Source organism: Lissotriton vulgaris, chromosome 3_1 (genome assembly GCF_964263255.1).
Source record: "Lissotriton vulgaris chromosome 3_1, aLisVul1.2, whole genome shotgun sequence".
Lineage (NCBI taxonomy): Eukaryota > Metazoa > Chordata > Amphibia > Caudata > Salamandridae > Lissotriton > Lissotriton vulgaris.
In genome coordinates this window covers 1,616,119,433-1,616,141,281 of record NC_141689.1, presented here as the reverse complement: position 1 = coordinate 1,616,141,281, position 21,849 = coordinate 1,616,119,433, and the positions used below count along the sequence as shown (strand labels likewise).

General features: G+C 43.7%; 1 protein-coding gene across 1 annotated transcript in view; it reads right to left on the bottom strand.

The window, feature by feature from the left end:
* SETD7 (SET domain containing 7, histone lysine methyltransferase) overlaps positions 1–21,849 on the bottom strand; it is a 172,631-nt gene that overhangs the window by 12,878 nt on the left and 137,904 nt on the right. Inside the window, exon 7 of the mRNA XM_086962101.1 lies at positions 5,485–5,642. Coding sequence (XP_086818227.1) covers positions 5,485–5,642 — 158 coding nt within the window. The remainder of the gene's footprint in view (positions 1–5,484; positions 5,643–21,849) is intronic.

Sequence of the window (21,849 nt, the reverse complement as noted above, 5' to 3'; positions counted from 1 at the left end):
AGTAGCTCTCCTATGAGCTGCCTAGCCTACTAAATTGTAAGCTTTTGCTTGATTGAATTGATATATGTACACCTAAACTGAAAAGCATGTGTTCAGGACCAAATTGTGTGTATTTCCAGGTCTCAAAAGCGGATGTTTGCAGAAACATGGTTGAATACCCAAATATATATGAGGCAGATATTAGAAGGATACATCATGCACTACTGGGAGACCTATTACTAATGGTAATACCTTGGTGCCAGGGGCATTGCAGCTATGGCCTTTATGTATTCCCCGTGTAGAGGCATTCCAAATTGTAAAAGCATGTTTACATTACTACTAGCAGCCCTGTCTGATGCACTGAGGTGATCACTGTTGGGGACGGGCACTAATGTAAACTTCCCTGATGTTGTCATGTATACAACACTACTAATATTAGTGGTTCTGGATGATTTTCGTACGAACATAAGTAGCTCTTATTATAGAAGAGATTGGAGACCCCCTGCTCTAGAGAAACGCTAAGTAGGATGATGGATGTTGCTTGGTGTAGTTTAAACAATCTACTCTCCTGCCAGGAAACCCCCAAACGTCCTGACCTATCAGAATTTAGAAAGGATCTATGAACTTTTCTTGCGAAAATGAGTGGGGATGCTAAGCCCGGGACCCACTACTTTACTGAAGAAGGGCTGCTCCATAAATAAGGAGAGAATGGCTAGCCGCCTACCCGCCCTTCACCCTACCTCCTTTGTCTTCCTCTACAGCACTCCGTGACAAAGGGCATCCTCGCCCGAAATGCATTGGAGAAGAGCTCATGTACCTAACTAATGGAACAATGCTATTCTGACCGATATGCTGCCAATATCAGGTTTCTAGAAAAAAGCATGAAGAAAAACATTGAATAAATAATGAAACTTTATTGACTTTGTGAATCAGATTATTGAACACCCGAGGAGTGCCTCATTGGGGGATGTATCTGCAGTTGCTGCATACACTACCCACTCCATGATACTTTTAATGGTGCCACACTCATATCACCTTCACCCTATGAAGAATAAACCCAGGTGTGTTCTATATTTTCGGCACCTGGCAGACCCACCAGCGCCACCTGCATACAAACACCCAGAGGGAGATGGTTTGCATGAAAAAAAACTGGAGTCTATCAGCAGATTTCAACATATCTTTAGCATGACGCTACCAGCTGTCAAATTTTGTGTCACATAAATACAAAGAACATACAATACAGAGAGCAATATTACTAGTCCTGAAAGAGAAAAAAGAAGGAATCGGAAATACAGAACCATCGTATCCATTTTAATGCACGATAGTCCAGGCACAGCACATATATGTAGGAAATACTGTGCACACATTGGCATTTTTAAACAAGCATTTGCAATGCAATCGGTCTCACCTTTGGGACCTTATACGTATTTAGCTATGCAGCATATTAGCCTGGGTGCTGAAACATCTACTCTTCTTCAACATGGAGGGAAAGTAAGCACAAACTGTGTGACAGCATGGGAACACATGGAGAGAAATATTGCCTTTCAGGGGGAAATGATATAGTCCAAAGCTCTGTTTTTAATATAAAATCAGGGCATCCGGTGGTTGTATCACTGAAAATACAAGATTTGAAAAAAATATTATTGTCTACGGGTGCTTGTGGAAGTCAATTTCTATGGAGTGGAATCTAGAGAATGCTAAAGTGATTCTGGTATTTTACTGACCTTTGCTGGTCGTTTTCTATCGAAACAGTTTAATAGAGGCAGTTGAACAGAACAAAGGTCCCTAAGCGGAAGCATAAAAGTCCTAGGACTGATCTCCAGAGCCCACAAAGTACATACACTTATAAGTATATGCTATGGTATATACAAGAAGTCTTGAATGTGCGACCTAAAAAATGGAGGGCAGTTGCAAAGAGCACATACCAATGTGCCCATTAATCGCTTCCAGAATGGTACCTTCACTTGGCCACCTGCTAAAGTTTGAGCATGTTTCATTCAGCAAGCACCATAGAACCATCTGGGTAATGACTTTACCCTATTGAATTGCACAAATGCACATGGCTGGTTTGTAAATGTATCGATGAAAAATGAAGAAATGTAGCTGTTACGGTTCACAACCCCAGAAAATGAATGGTTTCCTAAACTGCATATTTTTCACATTTATGACTCTGTGCACATGTAAAAAGGTTTACGTGACATCTGCGATGTGTCCAATGATAGAAAAAAAATTACGAGATCATTACATTGGTGACGAAAATGCCACAGGACAAAATTTTTGGAAGGTTTTTATACTGAGCATCTAACAATAGTGGCCTGTTTTGCAGAAATGTACAATTGTCAACCCTCCAAAGGAGGACAGAGTGCAATAACTGATTGGGCTAATTGAGTGTGGCAAAATACATTTCAAATCAAAAGCGGGATCTCATGGGCATAACACAGATCGGAAACAGTTGTTTTTTCTAGGTTGATCATAAGCATAATCTATTACTGGAATACATCTTTTGCCAAAATTCTATTATTAGGCTGCAGAGATGTTTCGCCTACAAAAGTGAAGAAGTTGGGAAACCTGTTTGGCCCCAAGCGCTCTTTCCTTCTCTGAGGGCAGAAGTGGGAGGAAACAGAATTAACAACTAGCGATATTTATCGCTAAATAAGCTTAGCGCCATTTTTTTATCGCCGCACATTGCCGGATTTTATCTCAGAGATAACGTGCTATTAGCAATGTTTATCTCCAATGCGATAAAATATCCGGCGATAGCGGCGAAATGCATGAATTCAGGCATTAACGCCAATAGGGTCTTAACCTGAATATCCAAGTCCCATTGGATATACAGGTTAAGAAGTGGTCTGAGAAGGTGTTAGTTTTAAGCGATATTCGCGCTTAGCGCAAATATTTTAATCGCTACGCCTGTGTCGATAATAGGCGATAGCGATGTTAGCGACTGCTTTCAGTCGCTAACAGGTTGGGTACGCCCACTTTGCATGTCATTAGCGATAAATATCAAAGACATGCAAAGCAGGCCCCAAACCGCTCGCTATCACCTAAAAGCTGTCGCTAACTGATGTTAGCGACAGCTTGCTAATAGGGCGATGAAATTATCGCCGCTTTGCGGCCAAAAACGGCCGCAAAAGCGGCGATAATTTAATTTCGCCTGCCTTGGTAATAAGCCCCAGAGTGTCAAGTTTTGTCTGAGGATATATGTTCACTCCCACCATAGCACAGTGGTAGTACATTCTTCTGGCCGCGTTTGATAGCTGTGGAGAACAGCACACAGGGCCAGACTGTGAAAGTATTTTCTCGGACCAGCTGCTGGGGAAGCACTGCCTGACCTCGGAAGAATGAAAACGCTTGCTTGCTGCTTTTGTTACTAGAGGCCGATATTGCAGCGCAGTGACCGGTACAGCCGGTCCGGCCCTGACAGCACAAGCAGCGGTGAGGATTCCTGTTACATCAGAGGCAGCATGGTTGCTTGCTCCTAGCCCCACATCACCACTTACCTCGCCAAGAAGGAACCAGTGCACTATGTGTGGTGAAAGGTCTCACAGCCTCATCTATTCATGACACAGTCATCTGGCAGTGAGGGTTGCATTGTCACAGCTTGTGTTATTGTCTCAAGCAGAGTACTCAAACGCATCTCCAGTCTCTATCTTCTGAACATCGGGTCCATTGTGGCCTGCTGAACATGTTTGTACCCACATGATGGTCAACTGGTCATCAGGACGACCTCGGCCTGAGTTCTGAGGTGAGTCTGTTGATCTCTGTTATACACTGCTTTCTCTGCTAACAGTGCCTCAATGCCTGTGCTTGTCTTCACTATATCGTGGACGCCAGGTCGGGATCTGTTTATTCCTCAGGTGAATGGTGACCACTTGCTGCAGGACCAAGGATCAATCACGCAACTATGAAAATAGGTCTCCATATAAATAAAGTGACTTTAGTCCAATTCATTCGATTGAGGTGAAGGAGCACCACAATTACTTACCTCCATTGGGTTGTTAAGTCAATGCCCAGGACAGAAACATAGGGGCAGATCTACAAGAAAGTGCCGCAGCGCGGCACCGCAAGCCCTTTGGCTGTGCCACACTGCAGCACTTTGAGAGCACAGGAATGTGACATATCTACAATGATATGTCTCATTCCCTTGATCTCCCCTGCGCTGGCGCAGAAACTGCTACCATGCGCCGGCACAGGCCCCCTTGCACCATTTTGCAAGGATGCCTGCGCCATGGGGAGATTGCTTTTGGGAAGGAAGGAGCCCCTTCCTGCACAAAAGCAATCACTGCAGGCATTTTCCTCTTTCAATGCATGCTGTAGAATGCAGCACGCATTGAAAGAGGAAAAAAACGAGGAGAAATTAAAACATTTCTCCTCGTTTCACTTGGCTATGCCACCTCTAGGGTGGCGTAGCAAACTGACGCATTTCCAGGTTTACGATTTCTCATTAATCTGGAAATGCATCAGTGGACATGGGTGTTGCGTGAAAACACCCACAGCAACACCCATGTCGCACCCCAAAGACGCGAAGTGTTGCGTGAACAGGGGCAATATTTACACGCACAGGCTAAGTCACGCATGGTGACTTTACCTGTGCTTGTAAATATCCCTTAGCAGGCTGCGCCACCAGTGCGTCATGCAACGTGATGCACCGGCGGCGCATAGGGCTTGTAAATCTGTCCCTTAGTGTCCCTGGTTAAATAAAGTCATGTGGTACCAGTATGCATAGTTGAACCACAGGGGAAGGATACCATCACCCAAAGGGCTGCACAGTTTATAAATGGGGCTATCTCAGTAAAAGGAGGTCTGGAGGTGACTTCTGTTTTATTCCTATAGTTTTGATGATTTTTATTGACATTCAATGGGTTTAATAGGATGTATGTCGTTACACGCATACTTTTACAACGCATACCTTTACAACGCATTTTTTACACCGCAACATCCATTACAACGCATTCCATTACAACGCATTCTTTGAAACTACCTTTACAACGCATTCCACTACAACGCATACTACATTTACAACGCATACCATTACAACGCATACCATTACATTGCATGTATGGTAAGTATTGGATAGTGTAGGGGTAAAAATTACTATTCTAACTCCAGGGGGGTGCAACAGTAGGGTAAGTGTTGGATAGTGTAGGGGTAAAAATTACTATTCTAACTCCAAGGGGTGCAACAGTAGGGTAAGTGTTGGATAGTGTAAGTATGCGTTGTAATGGTATGCGTTGTAATGACTGCGTTGTAATGACATGCATTGTAGTGGTATGCGTTGTAGTGACATGCGTTGTAATGGTTGCGTTGTAATGGCATGCGTTGTAATGGATGTTGCGTTGTAAAAGTTTTGTTGTAAAAGTAGTGCGTTGTAAAAGTTGTGTTGTAAGTGTTGTTTCCCGGTTTAATAGGTTTAGTTTATGGTGCAGCGACTGGTCACAGGTGCAAACAGTTTACAATCAGTACATGGACAAGATTGTACTCAAAAGAAAGCGCAAACATACTTACGGGTCATAAATGCAGTTCGGTGAGAAGGAGTGGTTGGCTTTATGTCCTAATGACGCACAGTACTTGGATATATAGCTGTAGGCCTCTGGCACATCAATCACTGTTTCTTCATCCAGAGAGATTGTGTTTCCATTAGTGGACCAGTCCCTACTGTCCACCTAACAACAAAAAGAAGACTTTAGATCAGCAAATGTAAAAAATATCTTACTTCCATAGATTCAACAAAAGCCCCCTCAACTCACCTTTTGAAAGGGATTAGATCTGGTTCACACAGAGGAGTTCTGAGCTACCTCACACAGAATATCTTGGCTTTCTCTATGGGGTATGAAGACAGCGATGCTAATTTTTTTTTCTTGAGCATATGCTAAGCAACATCATGCACATTTGATTAACTTGCACCAACAAATGCATCACGCATGAATGGCAGCCCTCACAATGGGAGATGACTTGGAGGCACCCTTTGAGGAACTGTTGAGTGAATGTGCTTGATACAGCGTACATCCAGAAATTTAAAAAGTATACCAGATTGGAGACATTGTTAAATTGCTGAATCTGTGACATTCATGGCAACGTTCGGGACACGTTATACATTCCAATGGGGTCATGTTAGCCTTCTGTATGAATCTAAATTCGATTTACTTTGTAAATAGGAATGCATATTGTCTTTCTCCCTAAATTAGAAAATGGTCCATCGGCAAATTGCATGTCACATCCTTGTCGTTCTACATTTGCCCCCGACTGTGCGCTGTATCCTAGGTATTTAAAGCCAGCTTTCAGTGGAGTCCTTTCCCTGTCCTGTATTTAGAGATCACCCGTTGACTAGACGCGGGTGGAGGACTAGTCATCTGTGGGAGGCTTGAGTACGCCTACCCTGAGAGGCACAGATACATTTTGTGGAGAATTGATCTAAAGTTTTGTGACCTAGCCACCAATGAGGGGGGCCAGTTGGCTGATGGCTTGCTATTTGTGGAGCCTTTATGAAATGCACCAGCATGTTTACTTCGCTGGACAAGGTCCAAGTTGCCTTAAAAAAGGTTTTTAAGCAGAACCTTTTTTCCAGGGTCAGCAGCAGCAGGAGGCACTGCTTAACCTGCACAATTTGATCTAAGATGAATCATTACTCCTTCTGTGTAGCTGTAGATCAGAAGCAGGAGTAAATGGTTAAGACTTCCAAGGATGACATTTTTGCTGGAAGAAGAGGCGGTGCTACAATTGTCATCAGTGTTTATTAGATTTTTTGGACTGCTGATAGTATATGGTCTTTCATCTAAGGAGCTGTAGTTGGTCATTGTAGTTCTTTTAATTTAACTCTTTGAATTGGTTTATTAATGTTTGGCTGTTGTAATAAATTCAAGAGAAGGATGCATAAACCTTGCCTCTGTGTTCGTAAAAGAATTGAAAATTCTTGTTCATGAATGCTGGAGAACGTTCAGTTCACCGCTACAATATTATTCCTTCTCTCAAATTTCCTAGGAGGTCTTTTATCAAAATCCGTCATAGAGCAGGCACTGCTAGATGAGTGAAGTATGCCCTCTGCATGCCACCTTGCACAATAACTTCATAAGCTGCCCACATTTAACTTATAAGAGCACCACATTTCAGATAATAATTACTGGCCTAAGCCTGGCCTAAAAAACAAAGGGGCATATTATCAAGGACAGAGTTAAAATTATCGCCGCTTTAACGGCAGGAAACTGCCGCTAAAGAGGCGATAATGGGCTTGATAATATGCCCCTGAGTATTCCCATAGAAGACAAGAAATGGGGGGAGAAGGAGGATAAACTAAACTAGGTCGGCCTCCAGTCTATATCAGAAAGTCAGGAACCCACTGTGATGGGTTCAGAGACCTAGTTTGTGTGTATGGTTACTGCCGAATTCTGTCAGTGTTTACCATAATGAGAAAGAAAAATTTCTTTCTAGAGTCCCCTCACTCACCGGGGTTTCCCCACAGTGACATGCTTCATCATTGGGGCCATCCCAGTTCTCTACGAAAAGGGGCGTGCTGCGACTAGCGGCCTACGCAGGAGCACTATATTTGTGAAAGGCTATGTGTGGTGTAGAGTGTTGTGGTGGTGGAGTGGGTGTGTGATTAAAAATTACTGTGCTAGTGGGCCTCAACAATTTATTCTGCTCCTAGTTTGGTATACTAAAATGGGGTAACACTGTTATCTAACCTTGAATTTGGGCTAGATCAGTGTTCTGTGGTCGACATGTTTCAAGCTCCCCAAGCTTTTCATCAGGACCATACAGGGTCCAGCCCTGTATATTCCACTCCTATATTTAAATAAATAGGTTTGTTTTTTACTTATTTTTCTTTGCACTGTTAATTATTAAACATGCGTGTTTATACATACGATTTGTATCTTATTGGCTTATATGTATGGGTGCTAATTTGCACTTCATGGTCTCAGGCGAGGGATCACCTCGTGGAAACATTGTTCCTATCGGCGAAACCGCTCGGTATTACCTGCTCGATCCTCACCCGACCGCATATTGACAATGTCGACCACAGAACACTGATCTAGCCCAAATTCAAGGTTAGATAACAGTGTTACCCCATTTTAGTATACCAAACTAGGAGCAGAATAAATTGTTGAGGCCCACTAGCATGGTAATTTTTAATCACACACCCACTCCACCACCACAACACTCTACACCACACATAGCCTTTCACAAATATAGTGCTCCTGCGTAGGCCGCTAGTCGCAGCACGCCCCTTTTCGTAGAGAACTGGGATGGCCCCAATGATGAAGCATGTCACCGTGGGGAAACCCCGGTGAGTGAGGGGACTCTAGAAAGAAATTTTTCTTTCTCATTATGGTAAACACTGACAGAATTCGGCAGTAACCATACACACAAACTAGGTCTCTGAACCCATCACAGTGAATTCCCATAGAAGCCCATGTTCACACTAGAGCATGGGCTTCTATGGGAATTCACAAGGGCATATTAACAAGCCCATTATCGTCGCTTTAGCGGCAGTTTCCTGCCGTTAAAGTGGCGACAATTTTCAACTCTGTTTCTTGATACTATGCCCCAAAGTCCTGACCAGAAAAGGTGTGCACTTTTAAAAACAGCAGAACATGTTTATCTATTTTGAATAGAAAAGCAATGTTATACACATAATTGAGATACCCTGAATTTCATAATATCTACAGCACAGGTTGTTTAAAAAAATAACCCCAGATTTGCCCAAACATGATTGACATGTTCGACTGAGCCAACATTTAGGTAATGGCCAATATTAACATACATTTCACGATACGATTGAGGAAGCATTAGACAACGTTGAAAAGAATATAATTGTGTAAATTGTATTTATATAGCGCTTACGATCTCAGGTGAGGCGTCGAAGCGCTTTGCGGCGTAATCCGGAGCCCAGGATTAGAGTTGTAATAGTTAGATTAGAATTTTTATAATGTACATTTGTCTGATGTTTAATGGATTTCAGGATATAGCTCTATCACAAAATATTGTGCACCTAAGAGTCGTTTCCTCACCTTGATTATTGCTTAAAGGGGAGGGGTAAAGTCATTCAATATGTTCGTTCCTCTGTTTCAACATTTTTCAGAGTTTAAAGCTTCGGCACTGCACCTGTTTCAAGTCCTTTTAAAATGTTGACGTGATGAAGTTATTCAAACTTGCCACAAGATGTCTCTCTTGCAACGCAAAACTGTGTGATTTAGACTAGTTAAAAACAGTAGCATATGCACAGAATCCATGTCACAAAAAAGTCCAATCTGGCCTTGCACGAATCTTGCAATGTCCACATTGACTCAGTTTACAGATGAAAAGTGCGAAATTTCTGATTTCTTTTTATGTGCAGGTTTGAACGAGCAATTCGTGTCACACGGGTTCTAGTGACTTACAGCCTGATTCATCAAGCTGAATTGCGCTCGCAAAGGGCCAGATTCTGAGAATCTGGCCCTTTGCGAGTGCGATTTTTGCATTTGGGAATCAGCATCCCAAATGCAAAAATCGGTAATATCGATTTCGCTATTTTGGGAGGAATTACATTTAAGGAATCTCTATTTGAGATTCCTTAAATGCAATTCATCATCCATTTTTAAATAGCGAATTCGCAATTTCGGTCCGCTATTTACCGCGAGGTCAAACCTGTTAGAGCCCGATTCACAGAACTAATAAGGGGCATATTACCAACAACTAGCGATAATTATCGCTATGTTGGTTTAGCGGCGATATTTTTATCGCCGAGCTGCGGCGATTTTTATCGCTTAGGAACCTTTATCGCTATTGCTTGGTTAGAGACAAAAATTTACCGCAGAGCTGCGGCGATTTTTATCGCAAATAAACCTTGGTATTACCAAGGTTTATCGCAAATGCGATAAAAATCGGCCGCAATGCATGAATATCGCTGAAAAGTCAGCGATATTCATGCATTACCGAGCTAATGCTCTTATCCGTGTTATCCACCTCTATTGGATAACATGGCTAAGAACTGCTCAGGGCAGGTGTTAACTTTTGGAGATATTTGCGCTTAGCGCGAATATCTCCAAAAGTTGGTAATAGGAGATAGCGATGTTAGCGAATCTTTCCAGTCGCTAACATCTTGGCATGCCCACTTTGCATGTCATTAGTGATAAATATCACTGACATGCAAAGTGAGGCCCAAGATGGTCGCTATCTCCTACTAGCTGTCGCTAACTGGTGTTAGCGACAGCTAGGTAATAAGGAGATAATTTTATCTCCGCTTTCTTGGCTTTTAAAGCCAAAAAAGTGGAGATAAACCCCCTTGATAATATGCCCCTCGCTATCATCAAGGTTTATCTCCTAAGCGATAAAAATCAGCCGAAATGCATGAATATCGCTGAAAAGTCAGCGATATTCATGCATTACCGAGCTAATTCTCTTAGCCATGTTATCCACCTACCAATGGATAACATGGCTAAGAACTGCTATGGGGCAGGTGTGAGCTTTTGGAGATATTCGCGCTTAGCGCGAATATCTCCAAAAGTTGGTATTAGGAGATAGCGATGTTAGCGACTGTTTCCGGTCGCTAACATCTTGGCACGCCCACTTTGCATGTCATTAGTGATAAATATCACTGACATGCAAAGCGGGGCCCAAGATGGTCGCTATCTCCTACTAGCTGTCGCTAACTGGTGTTAGCGACAGCTAGGTAATAGGGAGATACTTTTAGCTCAGCTTTCTTGGCTTTTAAAGCAAAAAAAAGCGGAGATAAACTCCCTTGATAATATGCCCCTAACATAAGACAAAATCCTAAACTTACTACCATTTTGGTATTCACAGAAGGCACTTACTCATTTTGGTATTCACAGAAGGAACTTACTCATCAATGAGTAAGTGCTTTCTGTTAATACCAAAATGAGTAGGTTACTCAAAATCAGTAAAATACTAAAAATGAGTAAGTTACTCATTTTGGTATTCACAGAAGGCACTTTCTCATCAATGAGTAAGTGCCTTCTGTGAATACCAAAATGAGTAAGTGCCTTCTGTGAATACCGAAATGGTAGTAAGTTTAGGATTTTGTCTTAAGTTAGTTCTGTGAATCGGTCCAATTGTTTTGAAAGGTAAAATGGAGCATCAAACAAAAATTCTCGGGGCCGGATTCACAGAACTAACTTAAGACAAAATCCTAAACTTACTACCATTTTGCACTTACTCATTTTGGTATTCACAGAAGTTAGGAGTCCTAACTTTAGGACTCCTAAATGCCTTCTGTGAATACCGAAAGTCTTAAAATTTGGATTTTTCTCAACTTTACTACTACTAAACTGAGAAAAATCCTAATTTTAAGACTTTCGGTATTCAAAGAAGGTATTTAGGAGTCCTAAAGTTAGAATTCCAAACTTTACTACTACTAAATTGAGAAAAATCCTAACTTTAAGACTTTCGGTATTCACAGAAGGCATTTAGGAGTCCTAAAGTTAGGACTCCTGACGTCTGTGAATACCAAAATGAGTAAGTGCCTTCTGTGAATACCAAAATGAGTAAGTGCCTTCTGTGAATACCAAAATGGTAGTAAGTTTAGGATTTTGTCTTAAGTTAGTTCTGTGAATCGGGCCCATTGTAACTATTATTAATTGAAGTAAAAACGCAGAGTTATTAAATTCACAAAGTACTAGTGCTGGGGCCTAAATAGTGCTTTTTTGATTGAAGCAAATGGTTAAAATTATGGCCTAACTCACTGGGAGTATGCCATTAAGTTGCATGACACAGGTGAGACAAAAGTATTGGGGTCGGAATTACTGATTCAAGTTGGTATTCACCCTTAAACCAGAGATCAAAGTGGGCGGGATATGTGGTGCACGACGTGCCAGTACTTTTTTAATGTAACATTTGAAGCAAGACAACTCCCTTAGGCCGGTTATGTCGAACAGTTGGGATGCCTTAGCTGAAGTGGGAGGCAGGGCTGTGAAGCTGAGGGAGTGACAGACAGATAAATAATAGGAAACAGGGTGCCTGCTTCCTAAAAGCAGTGTAAATGTGTACAATTGATTCATCTGCAATTGTAAAAGCTCCTAGGAGGCCATTGGCTTTAACTGATGGAGTCACTGAAGTTTGAGATGGCAAGATGCATGCGTTTTGAAGGGTATTGTAAGGGTGTTATAAGCATAATTGTGAGATTGTTATGTCATTAAAACTTGACCCCCAGCGCATCAGGGATTTGGGTGAATTTTTATGGGACTTTGTATGTGATGTTATCAAGTATTGATCCCTGATTAGGTGTTGCACTGGATCAACTGCATCACCCTACAAGCTTTGTGGCAGGGCCAGGGGTTGTGATGAAATCCTGCCCTGAAGCTACTTGACAGCCGACACAAGGTAATATCTGATTCATCTTGAGGAAACGCAAGGGAATTTGCAGTATGGAGAAACGGAAGCCTACACCTACCCCAAAAACCACTGATACCACTTTTGATGGTTTTCTTCAAAAGGCAGTAGGTGCCATTAGTAAAGAAATAGAATGCGCTGAGCAGAGACTTTCTTTAGCACCCATTCCCAATGCACTTTTACCTCCCTCTAATAATGAACCCAAATTGGACATTCCTGAAATTGTTATTGATCACAGGCCTCAACCTCCAATCTCTCCCACTGTGATAGTTTTGAACCAGGGTGAGGCTCGTGCCATACAGGATTAAGGTGAGCCCCTTACACGCTCAACTACGTCGAAGGCTGGACCACCAACTGTTCCAGGTGGAAAGAGGAAATTAACTGAGAGGACAGGGGTCGCTGAGAAGCTGAATGGCCAGTCGCCAAAGACAACAAAACCAAACAAACCCCTCATATCAGGAAATGTTTGTAAATCTTGCAGGGGAGGGGCTAGCAACATTGTACAGGAGGGTCTGTTATTTTAAATGGAACATTTTGTAAATTAGTCCAGGAGGCCCTGGCACCCATTTTGACTAGATTGACCAGCATAAAGAAGCCATTAGCCCACGTTCTTTCAGTGCTAGCGAAAAAGCCATCAGCAAAAAAAACTGCAAGTTACATAACCAAAGGGCAGGATGTCGTTTTTTCAGGTGCCTCCCTGAACGGGGTGGCCCCTGTACGAGCAACATCTAACTCAAATAGTATAGCCCTTCACAAGATCGTATTTATGATATTTTAAATATCAGTACCCCGGCCACGATACCAACGGACTATGTGCCCCAAGGGGAACCGCCCGTATATAGTCAGCACCCGGGCCATGGTGGTTTGTATCAAACAGCATCTAATCTAGTGTGCAGCGTAGAGCCCTTCTTAGAGATAGTCATACAACCGACCAGGTGGTTCATTAAGTGGGGGGGTCAATGACACATTAAACCTGCCCCCAGAAAGTACACCCTACACTTTGATCTTGACGGGGACAAGAAACCTTCCAGAGTCTCATAAATAATTCACCACATTGGTGCTCCAAGAAAACTCTCCCTTGTTGAAATTGGATTGATTATATTATCATGGCCAGGCGGGTGAGTTGGGTGGGCCGTACGATTAAAAGCATTCAAGGAGAGTGCGTTGTGTCAAATTTTTGTGACTCGAGGTGTGTGCATTTTGCTCAAAAACATCTTAGGGATTCACCTGGCAAACAGATAAAGGCTTGACCATTGTTTTTTTTACCCTCCCAACCAGGTCTCTACTATCAGTCAGCAGTCTATCCAACTAAGAAAAAATATGCATGCCACCACTCGGACCTCCTTTTACCATCTGAACCACTAAGAGGTCCTCTCAGGTCTGACTGAGATCGATTGACTGACCATACAACCTGGATGTGCAGCTGACAATAGAAGTAGGGGTTTCCTACATGCTGATGCAGGGAGAGTGTCAAACAAAGATGTACTTGCCAATATAAAACTTCCAGAATTCCCTGGTTTAAACCTCATTGACCCTACTGTAAATAAAGGAGAACATGAATAATCCTATAACCTGTGTCCACCTTAATTACTAACGTCAATTGCGAGGGTGAGGGGTTGGGCCAGATATCTCCTGTTAGCATGTCTGCTACCACTGTCACACCAGCGGACACGAATCAGGGTCATCTCACCCACTCGTTTCAAATAATCTCCTGGAATATTGCAGGCATTCATCCTAGATTTTCAGATGAGGCTTGGTAGGAACATATCAGGGGATTTGATATCATCTGTCTGCAGGAAACATGGTTTAAAGAGGGCATTGAGTTGGATGGCTAATATGCCTTTAATGTTCCTGCTACCCCTTCACCAGCTGGGAGGGCAAAAGGAGGGTTGGTGCCCTTAATCAGAGTTAAATATGGTTCTATAAAAGCCCACTGTGTAGGTTCATCACCATAGTTCCAACCGATTGTGATTTTGAACCTGATGCAGGTTAAGGTATTACTGATAAAGTGGTATTACAATATTTTTTACGTAAAGAGCTGTCATGTCATAGAAGCCTTACAGACGGAAATTAATAACGTTTCTGGGAAGTGGCAGCCATTATGTGTTTTGTGGGTGGGGGACTTCAAATGTACTTCTTAGGAGCATAGCACTGAACAAGTCTGCGGCCTCTTGGATACAGAGGGAGAGTCGCAGGCACATTTTGTCCATACCCCGAGGGTGACGCATTAAATTCCATTATTGTTGAGAATGACCTAGATAACTTGAGTAGCAGTTCCTTAGTCTAGTGTCTCACTTTTGTTGGAGGGGGAGGGAAAGGTTTATTGACTTTATGTTTTTTTCTAGGGAGTTCTCATCGTTTTTCTGTGATTTCAATATAGAACCCAATTCTTCAAGCGACCACAACCCACTCACTGTCTTCCTCAACGTAATAGCTCAGGCAGGGACGGGCGCCGGTTGCTGGATTTACTGTAACCCCAATAAATGGGGTCAGAATAAACTGGGGTACGATAAATCTTTCTCAATTTGAGGCTAAACAGTTAAAACAAACTACGTCCTGATAAAGGAATGGCTCCAACAGGATTCCCCCTCAAACATGATTGTTCAAAATTTTGAAAGAATCTGCACAAATGTAGCTAATAGATTAACACGCCTGGCTAGAGTAGAAGAGCCTCGAGAGGCACAATGGTTTAATAGTGAATGCTCCAGAGCCCACAAGATCTTAAAAATTGTCCTCCAGGCCACCCCTTGCAATATATTACAAATCAAATGTACTAGACGACTATTTTAAAAGTACCACCAATAAAAGGAAAGAGCAGTTGAGGCGCTTAGCCTGGGAGGACCTGGAAAGAGCAAGTGCCCTCAAAGATAGTAAAAGTTTTTGGGCTATTATTAATCGACCACAATTTATGGAGCGGTTGAAAAAGATGGAATCCTTGTTTCTGGGAGACACCTGGGAATCCCACTTCGCGACCATATTTAATCCAAGCTGTTTAGAGATAATGGCGAGCAATGAGGATCTCTCTGTAGATTTAACACTGGCCTCTCACCTCAGTGCCTCATTCACAGTGGCAGAGTTTGAGCAAGCCCTAGCGAAAGGAATCTGCATGTAGGCCCCAGGATCAGACGGGGTTCCACTAGATTCGTTCACAATAAATAGTTATCTCTGGGCACCCCTGCTGACTAATGTTTTTAAATCAGTTGTGATCGGTCCAATACCAGCTTCGTGGAAGGAGGCCATTATTGTAACTGTGTTTAAAAAGGGGAATAGAAATGACCCGCCTTTACAGGCCAATTTCCCTTATTGACGCTACTGTTAAGGTGCTTGGTAGGGAAGCTCTCGACCGACTTTAGGCCTGGGCAACTAGTAAGGGGGTCATTTCAAAAACCCAATATAGCTTCCACAGGGGGTTGTGCACCACAGGGCAGTGCCTAAACTTGTCCCTGATCCTGGGCGAGTACATGAAGGCAAGGATGGGTTCTATCCACCTTGCCTTCGCTGGAGAAGGTGACCACCGCGTTATTGAAGCGCTGAGCGTTATTTAGACTTGCGCTGTGGTGCGAATCGCGCTGCTCTTTTTAAAACCTGTTTGCCTTTTATTTTTCCTCAATTGCATTTTGCCTTTTAACTTGCTATCGCCGCTACCCCCCCTGGCCCCTCACCGCATATAATAACAAATTCAAGCACCGCTGCTTAGCGGGTCCGGGCTCCTGGGGTTCCGCATCACGTGGTCTCTGACGTGACGCCGCCGCCATCTTGGGAAGGCTGGTTCCTTCACATCGGGGGTTAGCGCGCTAGCGCTTGTTACCGCCAGTCGCCTACATAAGGTGAGTCTGGACAGGGGGTCTGCCTGGAGAAGGTGACCACCGCGTTATTGAAGCGCTGAGCGTTATTTAGACTTGCGCTGTGGTGCGAATCGCGCTGCTCTTTTTAAAACCTGTTTGCCTTTTATTTTTCCTCAATTGCATTTTGCCTTTTAACTTGCTATCGCCGCTACCCCCCCTGGCCCCTCACCGTATATAATAACAAATTCAAGCACCGCTGCTTAGCGGGTCCGGGCTCCTGGGGTTCCGCATCACGTGGTCTCTGACGTGACGCCGCCGCCATCTTGGGAAGGCTGGTTCCTTCACATCGGGGGTTAGCGCGCTAGCGCTTGTTACCGCCAGTCGCCTACATAATGCTCGCCCGTAGCGTAGCGGTCTAGCGTAGCGGTCACGCCTTCGCTACGCCGGAGTCTCGCCAGAGTCCTGCCCGTCTGCGCCCGTCTGCGCCCGTCTGCGCCCGTCTGCGCCCGTCTGCGCCCGTCTGCGCCCGTCTGCGCCCGTCAGTGCTAAGGCAGGGCTAGGGCAGGGGACTCTGGCCCGCTCACGATGATTTCTGCTGAGAATATCCACCTGCTGCGGAGTCAGGTAGTACCCTGCCGTCATGGCACATTGGATCCTCTTAGTGGGCCTTATCAGTGCCCCTCTTGTTTATTTAAACTACCTCCACCGTTGCCCATTAAGAGTTTGCAAACTAGGCCGGTAGCGGTTTGTAAACTGGATACTGCTGTAGTTTCGTCTACTTCATCTTCTCTCAAAATCTTTCATTTAAACGTCAGATCATTATCTTGCCACGCCCTTGAAGTTTTTACCTTGATAACGGACGAGGCTCCGGATATCTTTTTCTTTACGGAAACTTGGCTGCATGACCAGTCTATGGCGGTTATGAACCTAGCCTTGCCTGTGGGATATACTATGCACTCCCTTCCCCGTAACGCCAGAGGTGGAGGTATAGCAGTTGCGGTGAAATCATGCTACCCCTGCATTTGGAAACCCATCTCATTGCCAGGATGTGAGAGTGCCCTTTGTAACATCTCAGTTAATCCTCACTTTACGTTTACGGGACTTCTGATATATCGGCCCCCTGGTCCCGATGGTGCCTTTCGCCAAAGCCTCCCGGAGGTGATCTCCTCCCTAGCTCTGAAAACGGCGAATTTTACTATCCTAGGTGACCTTAACCTCCATATGGACGTTCCACTCTCCAACCCGGTACACACCCTATTGGAGGATCTGGAAGCGCTCCAAATGACTCAACTGGTCCAACTACCGACCCATACGGGTGGCCATATACTAGATCCCGTTATAACGAACCTGGTAACCAATATTTCAGTGCAGCCTCCTAGACCAATGGCATGGACTGATCACCATTTGATTGAGATCCGTATTGCCACTACTTCTTCTTTCCCGGAAAAGAAGATTCCAGCCAGTCTCAGACGTCCCTGGAGAAATCTGAATCTAGAGCATTTCCATCAGCTACTGATGAAATACCATCCTTCACCTCCTACTGAAGTCTCCCGGGGCTATGATACTTTCTGTGAATGGCTCAATCAATCTTTAGATAAACTCATTCCGGCCAAGTGGTGTAAGACCAAATCGAGCCCTTCAAGCCCTTGGTACGATGAATCTTTGAAAGCTCTTAAAGTCTCCTGCAAAAAAGCAGAACGCGCTTGGCGTAAAGCGTATGATACTGACCTCAAGGCGGCCTATAGGGCCTGCACTAGAGTGTATCATCGGGCCATTTGTACTGCTAGGGCTGCTTTTTACGCTCAGGAGATAAAAAATAGTACAAACCCCTCCAAGGTCATCTTCAGGGTATGTAAGGACCTTACCAGCAAGAGGACGGACACTGTTACTATTGAGCCCTCCTTGGCACATTGCGAGGATTTAGCCTCGTTTTTTGTTGAAAAGGTGGAGGCCATCTATAGGTCATTTTCTCAGCTTCCCATCAGGGAGGAAATGCCTACATCTATGGCCCCAAAATCATTGCTAACCATCCCTAGTCCGACCTGGGATGAGTTTTTAGCTCTGACAACAAAAGTTAAATCCGGCTCTCCGGATGATCCTTTGCGACCTGCTCAATTCCGGGAACTTGCTGAATGTTGTTATCCTGCCCTTCATGATCTCATCAACATATCTTTCAGCTCCGGCAGTGTTCCCAAGGCCTGGAAACAGGCTATGGTCATTCCGATCCTTAAGAAACCTACCCTCGATCCGACCAAACCAGAACACTACCGGCCCATTTCCCTTCTTCCTTGGCCAGCCAAGCTAGCGGAAGCTCATGCTAACCGCACTTTATCTGCTTACCTGCAAGAAACGAATCTACTGGATATTTCCCAGAATGGATTCCGTGCAGGTTATAGCACCGAAACAGCTCTCTTGGCTGTGGTGGAACACATAAGGAAGATGCTGGATCAGGGTCAGACGGCGGCACTGATCCTTTTGGATCTCAGTGCCGCTTTCGACACGGTGTCCCATCAGATTTTATTACATCGTCTGATGGAGGCCGGAGTCGGAGAGACGGCACTCGAGTGGTTCCGCTCTTTTCTTAAGGATCGAGGTTTTAAAGTGTCCACCCCCCCTTTTGTTTCTGCGTCACGTCCTATTCTTCAGGGCGTTCCCCAAGGTTCGGCTCTTAGTCCCACTTTATTTAATTTGTATGTTCAGCCTCTGGCGGAGGTAGCCCATAGTTTTGGTCTTTCCTTAGTGTCATACGCCGATGACACGCAGCTGGCGGTGGCACTGAATGGAGACTCCAACATGGACGCCTCCACCTTCCAGTCAGCGTTAAAAGCTGTTGCTGGCTGGATGGCGGACAACCGATTACAACTAAATGCCTCTAAGACCGAGGTCATTATTTTCTGTAAGGAAAGTGGTCTATGGGGAGATCAATGGTGGCCTACTGATCTTGGCCCTGTGCCTACCCCTGTGAGCGAAGTCAGAAACCTTGGGGTGTGGTTTGACGACAAGCTTTCATTTATTTCCCATACCAAACGCGTGGCTGGTGTATGTTTTGGTACTTTGCATGGTCTGAGACCCATTTTTAAATTTTTCGATGCTGAGACAAGACAGATCATGGTCCAGGCTCTGGTTCTTACCAGACTGGACTATGCCAACTCTCTGTTTTTGGGCTTAAACCAGGCCGAACTGTCCCGTCTCCAGAGGGTGCAGAACGCGGCGGCTAGGATGCTTGTCGGCCTCCCGAAATTTGTCTCAGCTCGCCAAACCATCCGCAATCTTCATTGGCTTCCGATTGAGCAAAGAGTTAAGTTTAAAGCCCTCTGCTTAACTTTTAAAATCCTCAACCTAGCCTCTCCCCCGATCCTTGCACAGACTATTCTGCACTATGCTCCTGCTAGAGCCCTTCGCTCTGCTAGACTAAACCTTGCCATAGTGCCTCGTTTTAAAAGGGCTAGAGTGGGTGGTCGCTCGTTTTCAGTGCTGGCGGCTGCTCTCTGGAATTCTCTTCCAGCTCCACTCCGCTCAATTTAAGATCTGCTTCTTTTTAGGAAGACCTTGAAGACTTTTCTCTTCTCCACAGTTTAGTCTGTTTCTTGTCCAGCTTTCTTAATCGTGTTGTGTTATTCAGATCTCCAAGCGCCGGGACGCCTCTTGGCTGCGGCATCCGCGCGCTATATAAAAAATAGTTAACATAACATAACATGGACTTGTCTAGTGCTTTTGATACCGTTAACAGGGAGAAATTGTGGGTGCTAATGGGAGAACTGGGCATAGAGGAAGCATTGATCTTGCTCCTAAGAAGGCTCTACGCAAACACCACCGGAGCCATAAGATATGGCCCACAGGGGGAAAGGACCAGTCTCATTGTCTCCCAAGAAGGTGTTCGGCAGGGGGCATTTTAGCTCCTTTTGTTTTCTTGATTTATACAAATGGTTTGGAGGCTTTTTTATTGAGAAAGAAAATTGCTTTCCCCCACATTAGAGGGAAACCAGTCCTGCTACTTTCGTATGCAGATGATACCGTACTTATGGCCCTGACGGCCAACAGCCTACAAAAATCACTTGATGCCTTTACGGACTTCATGTCGGCCCTTGATCTAAAGGTCAATTTTATAAAATCTTATGTAATGGCATGTGGCCCTAAAAAGTAAAAAAAATGAAACTTTAATGTAAGGGGCAAGAATATTGAAAAGGTGAAAACGTTTACATATTTGGGGAATATGTTTAATAATGAGATGAAGAGCTCAGCAGACAAGTAGGGTTGTGGAGGGGTTCTTCCGTTTTGCCTGTAAGCTAGGCCATAAGCCGGTGTCCGAGTTAGTTACCTTATATAAAGCTAAATGTTTGTCGGTTGTGTCTCATGGGGCAGGAGTGTGGAGCTACCATAAAAGTCACCCGATACAAGTTGTGGAAAATAAGTTTATAAAAAGACTATTGATGACTCCAAATAGCAACGCTAAACTCTTTTGTCATCGAGAACTAGAACTGGGGATGAAATACGTAGAAGATCGCATTGACATTGCCCCCTGCTCTTATGCGCCAAAATATGAGTGTCGGAGGAATTACTGTTCTCTAGGGAGGTGAATGAATATTGCATTGATTTAGACAAGTCATTGATGATCCCTTGACTTTGTTTTGTGAGGGATAGGCTATTTGAGATTAGTTTGGGCAAGTATTTTGACACTCTGACGAGTATCCACACAAACGCTAAGGCTAATATAAAAGAACCACATCATATCTGGGCAACTGCGCGTCATACGCATTCTAAGGCGACAGGTCCCAGTTGCTTGTTAAGGGCTAAACAGCAATTTTATCTAACCTGCACTACTACTATACAGACACGATTCTTTTTAACAAGATTTCATTTAGGCACTGTGCACTTTCTGGTGGCATTTCCAAGACAATCTGGGTAAGCCGACAATCTTATCCCCTGTCCTTGTGACAACACTGTAACCCAGAGTACGCTGCACTACATCCTATTTTGCTCACTTTACAAGGAACCAAGGGGAAGATTTTTAGCACCACTATTAAAGGATATTCGGCCCTGCAGAAACGTTGATAGATTCAGATATTTGCAATCACTGACCAGTTCTACTATTTGTACTGCAGTGTCAAATTTTATAAAAGTTGCAATGTCTATTAGAAAGCTTTATGAAATATAGTAAACAAATAGGATGGAAAAATACCTTTTACTGCGTAATTTTAAGCATTATGAAATTTCATGGTTGATGATGTTTCATTTTTATACATTATTGTATTAACAAGGATATGTAAATTTTAATATGCAGTGTCTGTTTGTCAAACTTTTATAGTCTTTGCACCGAATAAAGTTATTCTAGACTTGACTTGCATACATATATCTATAATGTCTTCTAAAGTCGCCAGCACAAGTTCATGGCAAGTGTTCAGTATTATTTTTTTTCTTTAATGGAGAACACACTTGCTCTTTAGTTCTTGGACATATAACCAACAACATAGAAGGAGTTTGGAAGGTGTCCAATAACCATGTTTTACACCAAAACACATATGCTTCCATGATAGATAGGTGGAGCGGCTCTTAGCCTAAGTGGCTCTTACATGCTTCTTATGAGAAGAATGATGCAAAGGATAATCTGGCTAAATAATCCAATCTGCTTACAGACCCATTAAACAGAAAATTGGAAAAAATTAGTAAAGGAAACGTGTCCCAGAAACAAGCAATACTGACCCTACATCTAGAGTTCACTGGTCAGAAGCTAGACATTTACTTAGCTAGCAGTGCATTTATTTAG